The 13,264-nt window shown below is 41.5% G+C and overlaps 1 protein-coding gene across 2 annotated transcripts in view; it reads left to right on the top strand.

Annotated features, from left to right (window-relative positions):
* The first annotated feature begins 680 nt into the window (after positions 1-680).
* The window catches only part of rbm26 (RNA binding motif protein 26), a 74,826-nt gene continuing 62,242 nt past the window's right edge, over positions 681-13,264 (top strand). For both annotated transcript variants that reach the window (XR_009644798.1, XM_060825932.1), the window contains exons 1-2: positions 681-1,307; positions 9,642-9,760. Coding sequence is in view for 1 of the 2 variants with exons in the window: in XM_060825932.1 (XP_060681915.1) it covers positions 1,249-1,307; positions 9,642-9,760 (178 nt within the window). In the remaining variant the exon portion in view is untranslated. The remainder of the gene's footprint in view (positions 1,308-9,641; positions 9,761-13,264) is intronic.

Below are 13,264 nucleotides of genomic sequence, written 5' to 3'. Positions count from 1 at the left end.
CCGCCTCGACTCCCCTCTCCTCCCCTGTCCCCCCCGACTCCCCTCTCCGCCCCGACTCCCCTCTCCCCCCTCGACTCCCCTCTCCCCCAAGTCTCCCCTCTCCCCCAAGTCTCCCCTCTCCATGTCTCCCCTCTCCCCCCTCGACTTCCCCCTCCTCCCGACTCCCCTCTCCCCCCCTCGACTCCCCTCTCTCCTCCCTCGACTCCCCTCCCCCCGACTCCCCTCTCCCCCCGACTCCCCTCTCTCTCCCCTCCCCCACGACTCCCCTCTCCCGCCTCCCCCCGACTCCCCTCTCCCCCCTTGACCCTCGACTCCCCTCTCCCCCGACTCCCCTCTCCCCCCTCGACTCCCCTCTCCTCCCTCGACTCCCCTCTCTCCCCCCTCGACTCCCCTATCGCCCCCGACTCCCCTCTACGCCCCCGACTCCTCTATCCCCCGCCGACTACCCTATCCCCTCTCCCCCTCCCGACTCCCCTCTCCCTCCTCCCCTCTCCCTCCTCCCCTCTCCCCTCTCCCTCCTATCCCCTCTCCCTCTCCCATCTCTGTGTGTGTGTGAGTGAGTGAGTGAGTGCAGGTTTGGAACTTGTCCTCCAGGTGGATACACACGAGGTGTTCTCGCCTCGCCCCGCCCCCTGGTGGCCCAGCGGGAAACCTCGCGAGATGTGCGTGTGCGGGGCCCAGAGTAGGAAGCCGCCATTTTCTGAAAGCTCTCGCCAAGAGGGAGAAATGTTAGAGTTACCCCGGGCCTGGCTGCTCAAATACTCCTGACGTTTTCCACTTTGTGTTGGGGGGGTGGGGGGAGGAAACGATTTTTTAACAAAAAAAACTCTCAAACTGCTAACGCTCGTGGCGTGCTGTGCAAGTCTTGACTTTTTTTTAAAAAAATATATTTTTTAAATATTGTTTGCAGGCCCAGTGTGTGTGTGTGGACACGTTGAGCATCCGGAGCCCGCAGCTGCTGTTTGTAAATTTTTTTGTTTTCGGTGGTAGAGGGGGGATCAAGAGCCTTTCGTTTCAATGTTCGGTCTCTGATTCCCCCCCACCCCCTTCTCCCTGCAAAGGGGGGGGAAGACGAAACAACTCCAGCTCCTTTAACTCAGAGAGCCCCCTCCTGATCTTTCTTAGCCGCCACCCCCCCCCCCCCCCCAACAACAAATTGTTTAGTGTTTGACAAGAGCCGATCGGCCTCTGCTGTCCCCCCTCCCCCGAAAATAAACCTTTTTCCTTTCCCCTCTGCCACTGGTCACAATGATGATAGAAAACCTCGATGCCCTCAAGTCGTGGCTCACCAAGACCCTGGAACCCATGTAAGTACAAGAGTTTGGACCAGCTCAGTGCATATCCGGGTAGTTCAAAGAAACAGATTCCACCGGGTTACTGCAGAGTATTGTAGTTCATTTGAGGAGGGGGGTGGGATGGTGGTGGGTGAAGGGATGGAAATCGGTGACCCTGAAAAGAGAACTCGCACACCTTCAGAATTCAGGATCCTACTTGCTGTACTTCAAACTTGTTTTGGCTCCTTACCATTTTTGTCGATCATTTTCAAGTTTACTTCTGAAGGATGGTGCGTTATGTTGCTACTTTTTAAACAGTGCTGGCACATGGTGAGTTTTTCTTTTGGCTGATGTGTAATAAGCGTCCATTCTTGGTTGCACAGTTTTGAATACACTTTACCAGATGCTCATAGATACTTGTACGGTACTTGGTTTTTTTTAAAGTTGCGTTTCTGCAGCGAACACTGAGGGTTGAACGCCAAGGGAGGCTTGTCCTACGATGTAGTCCAGTTAAATAGTATCCATTCTTGCATGATCTTGAGCTTTGCAAGGTCTTTATCTTAACTTGTGCGGCAAGTGACAAGTTTTGTTCTTAACATGCAATTGCATTTCTTAAGTTACTGCTCTGATTTGCACTTCATAACGTTTAAGGCCTATCCACTGGCCTAGTTGTTGATGCACCATCAATACCATTCCTTGTTATCTAAAATCTTGATCAAATACCCCCATTTGTCGCCATTAATCCAAGTTCTTCAAATTTATTTAAATTAACCTGTTTGGACATATTTGATACATATCGGGGACAGCTGGGACTTGAACCTAGGTCTTTGGCTCAAAGTTAAGGACATGACCACTGTGCTACAAAAGGGGCCTCAATTTCTTCATACGTTTGTCACACTGAAGTGACACTGCTTGAAAATAACTGATGAATACCTAACAAGATCATTTGCATGATCATGCCTTCACCTTTCAATTCTTTCAACCTTAACAGTTATTTTAAGAAGTCGACAGTGTGTTGCTGGAAAAGTGCAGCCAGTCAGGTAGCCTCTGAGGAGCAGGAGAGTCGACATTCTTGATGAAGGGCTAATGCCGACACTCCTGCTTCTTGGATGCTGCCTGACCTGCTGTGCTTTTCCAGCACCACACTTTTAGATTATGATCTCCAGCATCTGTAGTCCTCTCCTTCTTTTGCATGATGCTCTACACGTAGATAATCAACTGAAAATATGGATTTTTTTTTGCTCATGTCAGTAGGACCTGTGTACTTCCAATGGACAGAGCTTAACAATGGAAGCACACAATTGTAAAACTAGAGGCTGAGTAGACTGGGACTATTTTACCTGGAGCATCGGAGGCTGACGTTTATATAATCGTGAAGGACATGGATAGGCTAAATCGTCAAGGTCTTTTCACTGGGGTGGGGGGGAATCCAAATCTCAATGGAATAGGTTTAAAGTGAGAGGGAAAAATTTTAAAAGGGATCTAAGGGGCAACTTTTTCATACAGAGGATGGTGCTTGTCTGGAATGAACTGCCAGACACAGTGATGGAGGCTGGTACAGTTACAACATTAGAAAGACATCTGGATGGCTATATAAGTAGCAAGGGCTTAGAGGGTTTTAGGCCAAATGATGACAAATGGTGCTAATTTTATTTAGGACATCTAGTCAGCATAGACGAGTTGGACTGAAGGGTGTGTGTCTGTGCTGTATATCTCCAGGACTCTGACTCTTTTTTGCTTTTAGTGGCCATGATGCACAAGCAATGTCAAAGTGTGGTGCTGGAAAAGCACAGCAAGTCAGGCAGCATCTGAGAAGCAGGAGAGTTGATATTTCAGGCATAAGCCCTTCATCAGGAATGTCTGATGAAGTGCTTATGCCCGAAACGTTGAATCTCCTACTCCTCAGATGCTGCCTGACCTGCTGTGCTTTTCCACCACCACACTTTTCGATTTGATTCTTCAGCATTTGCAGTCCTCAGTTTCTCTTATGATGCACAAGCAATCAATCCAGTGACCATCCACAGGACTTAAAAAGAAAAATGGGTTGCTGCTGCAGTAAAGATCAGATTATTTATGTTTGTGAGTCGGCTGATATTGGCAGAACCAATTGTCAACTTAAATTCCTCAAATTAGAACAGTTTCTGTTGAAATCATGTAGTCCACCGGAATTAGACAGCTTTTACATGTATTTTCTCATGACAGATAACTAAAATTGACCTGCAAGTGCTTGCTTAAGTTAGACTGTTAATACCTATGGTTGATCTTCCATGGTATTGTATATGATAAATTATAGATTACAATCTCTTTATTATCCCTGCTAGCTTTGTTTGTTTTTCTATTTTGCCTTTTCTCTTTCTTATATGTCATCTTTCCTCCCCTTTTCTGCTTTCTTTCGAGATAGAGAATAGAGCTTAAAACTTGCATTTTTTTTAGGTCCAAAATATTGTCATGGGTAGGTGAAAATGTGGGCTCTGTGGAAATTTGTATATGCTGTCTTGGAGAAAGGTCCTGGTATTGGCATTGTGGGAGTTGTGGGAAAATATGGCTTCCAGTTGCTTCCCATTTCCTGCAAGACGACAGTGATCGCTGATGAACTGTGATGTGCGCTGTTGCAGCTCATTATGGTTATTTTGACAGTACTTACTATCCTGTGATATCAATTATTAAGAAGCACAAAGGCAACAATGTTGTGCGAAAATCATTGCCTCCCAAGTTCCTCTTCGGGCCACACACCATCCTGATGAGGATGTCGATTACTATTGCATGGTCATTGTCAGAATTCTGTACCAATGTGTGCTTTTCCAGCTTCATGTCCAAACTTTCACTTGCAACTTATTGCTGATACAGCTGTCTTGTTTGCTTCTGTTAAGTTTCTCCCATCTTCTTTTATCATTTTTCTGTTCTTAAAGAAGTATTCATATTATTCATGTATGTTTGTCATTTTTTTTCTGTTAATGACAAGTAGGGCAACTGTGCCAATTATTTTGGTAAAACAGTCCTTCATTTGACTTGGGGGCAAGGATTTTATCAGTTTGTCACATTCGATTTTATTAAACAATAGGAAAAGTGATGAAAGAATAAATTGGTACACTACATTTGCAGTTGGAATTAAAGCTGGGATGCTTCCCTCTCTTGACCTTGGGAGTATTGCCAAACAAAGAGACCTTGAGGTATAGGTTCATAATTCAGAGCATCGGAGGCTGAGGGGTGAACTTAGAGAAGTTTAAAAATCATGAGCATGGATGGGATGAATAACCAAGGTCTTTTCTTCAGGGTAATGGATTCCAACACTAGAGGACATAATTTTCAGGTGAGATGGGAAAGATGTAAAAAAAGACTTGAGGGTATGTGAATGGAATGAGCTGCCAGAGGAAGTGGTGGAGGCTGATGAAATTATAACATTTAAAAGGCATCTGGATAGGTACATGAGTAGGAAGGTTTTAGGGGCATATGGGCCAAATATTAATAAATGGGACTAGATTAGTTTCGTAGGCATGAACGAGTTGGATGAAAGGGTCCGTTTCCGTGCTGTACAATCCCATGACAATGGCTTTCCTGAATTAACTCTTATTCCATTTGCTCTGCTTTGTGAATGCTCCTTATGATCCCAATACCTTTTAGATCGTTTGATTATTTAAAAACGTTGGATCACCTGTCTTGGCCGAATAATCGTGAGTCAAATAATGATAGCAGTTATTTATTCAAAAATGAGTCACCATTCAGCAAGGGGTATCTGAGATTATATGCAAATATAGAGAGAACCTGGGTAGCGAATGAATTCCATTACTGAGAGCGTTCTCAAGTCCATCTGTACTCCATTCGGAAGACTGTGCAGGACAATATAAAGCAGCCTTCTGTATCTGAGTCTTACCATCTGAGTTGCATGTTTGGCTCTTGGCTTCACAGGAAGGGCATTTTGGTGTCTCCCTCAACAATTGTATGAGGTTGCAATATTTGCAACCTATTTGGATATGTGATAACACTTATGCGGCAGCTAGTACTTGAACCTGCATCTTCTAGCCCAGACGTAATGACACATTTGTATGACAAGACACTTTTAAACCCCACAGTTCCCAGGTAAAACACTCGTCCAAATACTAACCAGATCACAGTCTATTTAGCTTCTGAGATCAGACATTTGCAAATTGCTGTGCTTGTGAGTAATGTACTTGTAATCAACCTGTTCAGATCTGACGTAATGTATCTCTTTTTTATAAGCTGAGCTTCATCCTGTATCTTCTGGCTCAGAGGTATGGACTCTATCAATGTTCCTTACTTGATGGATAAGAACTAAACCTGTTCCTGGTGTTTAAGTCTGGTGATTACAAGTAAAAACTCTTTTAAGATGTGACATGTGATGACTACTACATAAAGGTGACTGAAAGTAATTGGAGTAAATGATGGTGTCTTGTTTAGTTTTAAGACTAAATATCTTCTCTTTTTCATTTTCTTCCTAAACCAATCTTTTGCTTTCTTTGATTTTACAGTATTTATCTCATTTAACTTTTGATTTCAACAGCTTTAATTCACTTTCTCTTCAGGTGTTTTGCTGTTAAGGAAAATGTTCACTTGTACCTTTCTTTCCCTCACTGCAATATTGCTTACTCGCGCTTTCAATAACTTAGTGGACAAATTGTTGTAAGCTAAAGTGTTCAGGGCGAAGTCTCTTATCAATGCAGCTGCACTGAATAACCTGCTACAGCAGCATGAAATCCAGTGTTGATTTTGGTTTCCCCTGTTGTTAGTAGAAACTGTCCATGATGTATATAAATATTATTTATCCAGCCACCCTCACAAATTATTTAAATTTACATTATTTGTACGTTGAGTTTGAGCTTTGCCTTTTATATTTATCTTTGGTCTAACATTTACTTCTAGAAGTCAAATAAATATCTACTTGCTTAATCATAGAAGATTTAAACAGGCAAAGAAACGGGTTTTATTTTCAATAATCATCTGTTATTTCTCCAGTTTGCAAAGCAACTTAAGGTGGTATCCTTACCACAAAATTTGACATCATTTTCATGGACACCTGTGAAACACTGCGTATAAATAGCTTTCATAGATCTGAAAAAATTAATATGTCAAACTTTATTAGATACTCCTTCATTTATGTTAATCAAAATTACATTTGAAACTTGTTTATTGTTATTTTTGTTCTTTTGTGTTTCATTTTTAATTTGCTTTATAATTTACAACCTTAATCACCAGGAAAAAGTGAGGACTGCAGATGCTGGAGATCAGAGTCAGCGAGTCAGGCAGCAAGCAGGAGAGTCAATGTTTCGATCATAAGCTCTTAATCACCAGTTTGTTAGCTAACATTTTCTACGTGTCGAAATTCATTATGTTTTAGACCTCCATTCATCCTTCAGGATTCAGTATTACAACTTCTCGTTATCAAGATCCTCAAAGTCAGGGTAATGGATAGATGGATCAGAATTTTTGTCAAGCTTTACATTAGGTTGAACTTTTGGGAAAATGCTTGCGATACAGCAGAGAATTTTACTGATGCTGGTATTCACTAGTCATGGGCAGAATGACAAGAAAGCATATCTAACCATATAGTCCCAATAGATTTCTCTTGGTCTGGGGTACTTTTTACAATGGCTAACAAATCGGGTTGTTGTGAATGAAAGATAAGCATATTGCAATAGCTACACATCAGACGTTGTCCCATTTTCACTCTAATTAACTTTATATCCTGAAACAGAATCAACAGAGCTGATGCTTTCAGGTGCCGTTATTTGAATTGTATTTGCAGATGGACAGCAAGCAACTGAAGACAATTTCTGCTGAACATTGCCATACTGGCTACTTCTGAGTAAACATTCATTGTCAACTTTATCCATTACGGCCAACATCCTCATGAGTGGTAGTGGATGCACCTTAATCAATAGTGACAATCACTAATAGCCTTATCACTGTACTTGCTCCCACCAAAGTCAAGTTAGCGCCTATGTGGTTTGATACCATTAAGCATCTGTGAACAGACAGTGAGTCGAAGTTTGAGTTTCTGAAGCTATGTCTCCTGTTCATTCAACAGCTATAAATGCTATTCAGATTGAATTTGAACAGACACATGGAACACTACCACATGCAAGTCCCCTCCAAGCCACTCGCCATTCTGACTTGTCATTCTGACTTGTCATTCCTTTGCTGTCACTGGGTCGAAATCCTGGAAATCTGTCCCTAATAGCATTGTGGATCTAACTACAGCGCGTGGACTGGAGTGGTTCAAGCAGGCAGCTTGACGACCCTAGGCAGCTAGGGACCTGCGATAAGTGCCGTTCAGCCAGCAGTGCCCAAGTCTTATGAGAGAATTAAAAACATGGAATCTACAGCACAGGAGTAGGCCATTTGTTCCAATTGGTGTATTGTATTTAAGGTATAAGGTACTTCCCATTTTGTGTTCCTTTCCTTCCATTTAATTTTCTGTGCATATACATTAAGGTTTCCTTGAACTCAGTAAGTGCTACCTGCTTCAGTCACTCCACATGGCCACACTTCCCACACTTTTATCACTTTCTGTAAAAAGATTTCTCCAAAATGATTTGTTTGATCTTTGTTTCGTTGGCTCTCCTACATTTATTTCTTCTGGTCTAGATTTGCATACAAGTTGAGGCCATTTCACCATGTTTGCCCTTTACAAACTTTTTATAATGGCAAAGACCTCTACCAGTTTGCTTTAAGTTTTTCTTTTGGATTGTTTCTGCTCTCATTTCTGTACTACTTCAAATTTTCAATCTCATCTTGAATTTTCCAGAAGTGTTTTGCCTAAATTTGTATGCATCCAGAATAAGGCTGGCATCCAAAAGTTAGTGTCTGTGATTGACTCTGCGCTTCTTAAGCGTGCCTCCTGATGAGGACGTTTTTCTAGACATAAACAGAAATTGATCAAGTTAACAAAAATGTCCACACGTGCTATTAATCTCACAATCGAGGTCTCTTTTTAAAAATTAGACCTTGTTGAATAAGATTTAGCTGTCTTTGTTGTGGCAAGCTAACTTCACAGTTGGTGTTGAACATCATCACTGGCCCTGAAATCGTGTATTTCTGTTCGTTTTTATTCTTTGTTTGGCCACATCATAATCTTTAGCATCTGTATTTAAAAAGAAACAGGAAAATTATTGAGTGCTTTTAATTTGCTCGCTTGTTCACTGTGAATAGTTCAATAAACTGCTTACCTGTTTGATCATATCGATACTGTTGAGCTCATGATGTTGGCACCAGATTTAAACTATCTTCAGGAAAAGCATAAACCTGACCACAGATGGGCGGCATGGTGGCACATGCCAGAGACCCAGGTTCAGCTCCCACTTCGGGCAACTGTCTGTGTGGAGTTTGCGCGTTCTCCCCATGTCTGCGTGGCTTTCCTCCGAGTGCTCTGATTTCCTCCCACAGTCCAAAAATGTGCAGGTTAGGTGAATTGGCCATGCTAAAAATTGACCGTAGTGTTAGGTGAAGGGGTAAATGTCGGGGAATGGGTCTGGGTGGGTTGCTGTTCGGAGGGTTGGTGTGGACTTGTTGGGCTGAAGGGCCTGTTTCCACACTGTAAGTAATCTAATCTAATCTTTGTGATCAACCTTCCCTGAGGTCAATTGTCTAAGAAATTAGTAGCTTTGTTGTCTGAACAAAGTACATCATTCCGTATTTCCCAATAATTATATATCATTGCCCTTTAACTGTCTACTCTGCAATCTGTATGTTTTCTTGAATTCTGATGCATTCTTGTATTGTTAATGATATCCCTGCATTATGGTATCTTTTGCAACTTTTGCCACTTCCCACCTACTGCCGATCTGAAGAATTTCCCTGAACTTCTATCCCTCTATTTTTTGCTCTGGAACCATCTATCAATCTATTCCCCTGTCTGATCTTGACTCAATGTACCCCAGAATTTGTCAAGAGCATTTTTTTTCATAGTGCTATAAGGAAAAGATGGGGAGAATTGAGCAGTGAACCAAATGGACATTATGGACTGTGCTCCTGTGGCCTTCTGTGCTACTTACTTCTCTAGGATTCCATGTTTCTGCCAATTCATGATATATCATGTCAACCAATATTGTGATACTGCATGTTGTACCTTCATGCAGATATTTTTAATCAAAATGCTCAGACCAGTCATGATGCATGGCTGAGGCAGGTGAGACTTGAACACTGACTTTGTGGCTGGGGATGGAAGAGGGAAAGCTGGCAATCTGAGACTTTTGTGAAAGGTGATCATTTCAAAATTAGAAGTTTTGCAATTTTTAAAGTGAGTCACTTCCAACCTCTTAAAGCAGAAATATGCACAACAAATTTAAGTACACCATAATGGAATTTGAATATTATAGCTTAAAGTATTTTTCTGTTTTTATTCTGTTGCAGATGTGATGCTGATCCATCCGCACTTGCTAAATATGTTGTTGCTTTGGTAAAAAAGGATAAAAGTGAGAAGGAGTTGAAGGCACTGTGTGTTGACCAATTAGATGTCTTCCTGCAGAAAGGTATAGTAAAAAAAGTGTTAATGTTCTGTCTTTTGGTGCCGTGAATGATATCCAGAGATGTTTCATACTTTTGTGTCTGCATTTTAAGAATGTATAAAAGCAAAATCATTCAGATGCAGAAAATCCAAAATATCAAGATATCGGGAATACGCAGGTCTGGTTGCATTGGTGTAAGTGTCAGAATGATCATCTTTCAGCAGAACTAAGAGTGCTTTTAGTTGTGCTTGTTTCTTAGCAAGACTGAGAGAAGAGAAGCATGGGTCTGTGATGGGTTGAATGATAGGATGAATTAACTACCAAAAAAGAAGATGGTACAAGGCATAAGCAGTAGGCAATGGAAGAAGGGAAGAAACCAAAGATTAATGTCGTGGATGTATTAATGAAAATAACAAAGTAATATAGGTGGCACATTGGCTCAGTGATTAGCACTGCTGCCTCACAGTGCCAGGGATCTGGGTTCGAATCCAGACTTGGGCAACTATCTGTGTGGAGGTTGCACATTCTCCTCGTGTGTGAACTGGTTTCCTCCAGTTATTCCGGTTTCATCCCACTGTTCAAAGATGTGCAGGCTAGGTGATTTGGCCATAGTGTTCAGGGATGTGTAGATGCATTGTGGAGTGATAGGGATAGGGGGATAGGTCTGGGTGGAATACTCTTCAGAGGTCGGTGTGGACTTGTTGGTCCAAATGGCCTGTTTCCATACTGTCGGGATTCTATAAATCAGCAAGAGCTGTTGGCCAAAAAAATGCAATTAGTATGGGAGTGAATCAAGATTTATTGTCAGCTACATTTTCATACGGTGCTTGGTGGTTTGGTTTGTATTCATCCAGCTGCTTTATCCCATCAGTTCTAATGAAGCAGTCTTCTGTATCAGTACTTAGTTTGTGCCTTTTTTATTTCAACTTAGGATTCCCTTCATTGTGGTTGAAAACCATGTCTACTCCCTCCTTTCTATTCCACAAACATGATTATAATTGTCCTTACTGTTTGCTGCTCTGGCCTCCTTGTTTGATTTCCAACCCAAATACATCTACTCCAGAGTTTCTCCTTTTAGCGTTCTTGAGTTTGCTGGGATGAGTTTCCCTTCATGACACTTGAGTGCAGTCTTATATCCTGACCAAGGCATCTTCCCATGCAAGTGGAGAAATAGGAGCCTCCCATTCATAAAATACCCTGAGGTTTTACTTGTTACTTCACTTGCACTTGCAGTGTAGTGTTTTGTATTGTCCACTTACGGTGAAATTTCTTCTACATTGGGGAGATCAAATACAAATTAGCCGATGGTTTTGTTTTGTAAACACCTTATATTGTTTCACAAAAAATAGCCTAGACATTAACAAGGTTTCCAAGGTTTCTGGTTTCCTTTCTATTTGAAGGATGTTGTGAAACTTGAACGGATTCAGAAAATATTTAGAAGAATGTTGCCAGGGTTGGAGGATTTTAGCTATAGGGGGAGGTTGAATCAGCTGGGCTGTTTTCCTTGGAGCATCGGAGGCTGAGGGGTGACCTTATAGAGGTTTATAAAATCATGAGGGGCATGGATAGGATAAATAGACAAGGTCTTTTCCTTGGGGTGGGGGAGTCCAGAATGAGAGGGCATAGGTTTAGGGTGAGAGGGGAAAGATATAAAAGGGACCGAAGGGGCAACCTTTTCATGCAGAGTGTGGTACGTATATGGAATGAGCTGCCAGAGGAAGTGGTGGAGGCTAGTACAATTGCAGCATTTAAAAGACATCTGAATGGGTATATGAATAGCAAAGGTTTGGAGAGTTATGGGCCGGGTGCTGGCAGGTGGGACTAGATTGGGTTGGAATATCTGGTCAGCATGGATGAGTTGGACTGAGGCATCTGTTTTGTGCTGTAATCTCTATGACTGTTTGACTATCACTATGAAACAGACTGGGATAAGTATGAAATGGGCTGGAAGTAGGGTGCAGCAAGCAGGGAAGTATATGAAGCAGCCTAGGATTATTGCAAAACTGGGTGGGGTGGGGGGTATGAAATGTGCTGGGAATGCTGAAGTGAGAGAAGATAAAAATAAACTGTCATCATATGAAGATCATGAGTGCTTGGCTAGTAGACCGTCTAGCCTTGTTTCTTTTTCTATAAAGTCAGGAAGTTGGTCGAAGGAGCTTTAAATTAAAAGCTTTGTTTTGCTTTTTTATTTAATAAGTTGATGGGCAATTTGATCCATTTCCACTTAATAGACCAGAGGTTTCAGTCTGTCTGTCTGTGGAATATTTGTGTGTACTTCAATGAAGGCAGTGTATTTGAGTGGAATAGAAAGAGTTTAATTCCAATCTCTCTCCAGCTTTATCGAGAATATTCTTGAGGTTGAGCTATTTGAGTGCATTTATCTTTACCTTGTGCAATCTCACATACTATAAAGATTGCTACTCTACTCTTTTTTTATGTAGTTACTTTAAATTCAGGTTTTGTTTTAATCATGATATCTGCAGTCTAGGTCCACTGCATGTGCATCACCTGAATTGAAGTTGCTTTCTTTTCATTTTGATGCTCCATTTACCTGTGCACCTCTCCCAATAGACTTGTTCCTTATGATAATGACTTCAAAGTATTTTCATATTCTGCGTATTATAGCCTCGCTGTTTTGCATTCAAGTTATGTGTGACCATAAAGGTGTAATTTTGCTGCTTCCCTATTTCGTTTCCTTCTCATCTATGTGGAGCTGCATCTTTTGTTTAAAGTCTTGTTCAGCTTGTTCAGCTTTTGATCTTGTTTGATCTTTTCAGCTTGAATGATCTTGTTTAGCTTTTCAAACTCCATTACCAAGTGGATATTAATTTGATTGTCTTGAAAGGTTTGTCGAAATTGAGATGTGAGGAACAGTTACACATACAGGATAAACAGGCATAAAGTTATGAGAGATGTCTTGAAGTATTTCCTTCACTGTCAGTTGCCTTTTGAATTTGAACATAAAGTTGGTGGGAATTTTATGCAACACTTTGCAAAGAGGCTTGTCAGATTCCTGAGTGAATAGGATAGTAACTGTTACAGAAGGTGAAATTGACAATGGTTAGATTTTGAGTGTTTATGTAGGTTCGGTCCCCTGTAGCTTCTTTTAAAATTGCCTTGAGAACCTAGGAAGGAATTACCCAGTGACCGTTCTGAGTTTGCATGATTTTGCTTTGGGTAATCCAGGTAATTTTACAGCTGGCTTGGGTTAGTTGTATTTTTACTGCCTGGGCAGTGGGCTTCAGGCACCTAATGGTCTTTTCTTGCACTTAGATAGATTCACAAGAGTGAATGAATCTGTCAGCAGCTTGTGATCTCTGGTATTTGGTTGCTATGCAGCTGCTAGCTACTACTAGGCAGATGCGTTAGACCTGACAGCAGGTGTGTGTTGATAAGCTAATAACTTTGCTGCAACTGAACTTCTAATGTAAAAATAAGTTTAATGTGGTTGTTAGAATTGTTTGTATTATATTTTCAGTTGATTTTTACTATTTTATACTGTTGCACCGAGTGGCTGTAGTAATATGT

The sequence above is a fragment of the Hemiscyllium ocellatum genome, chromosome 6, assembly GCF_020745735.1.
Source record: "Hemiscyllium ocellatum isolate sHemOce1 chromosome 6, sHemOce1.pat.X.cur, whole genome shotgun sequence".
NCBI lineage: Eukaryota > Metazoa > Chordata > Chondrichthyes > Orectolobiformes > Hemiscylliidae > Hemiscyllium > Hemiscyllium ocellatum.
This window is presented reverse-complemented; position numbering and strand designations above follow the sequence as displayed.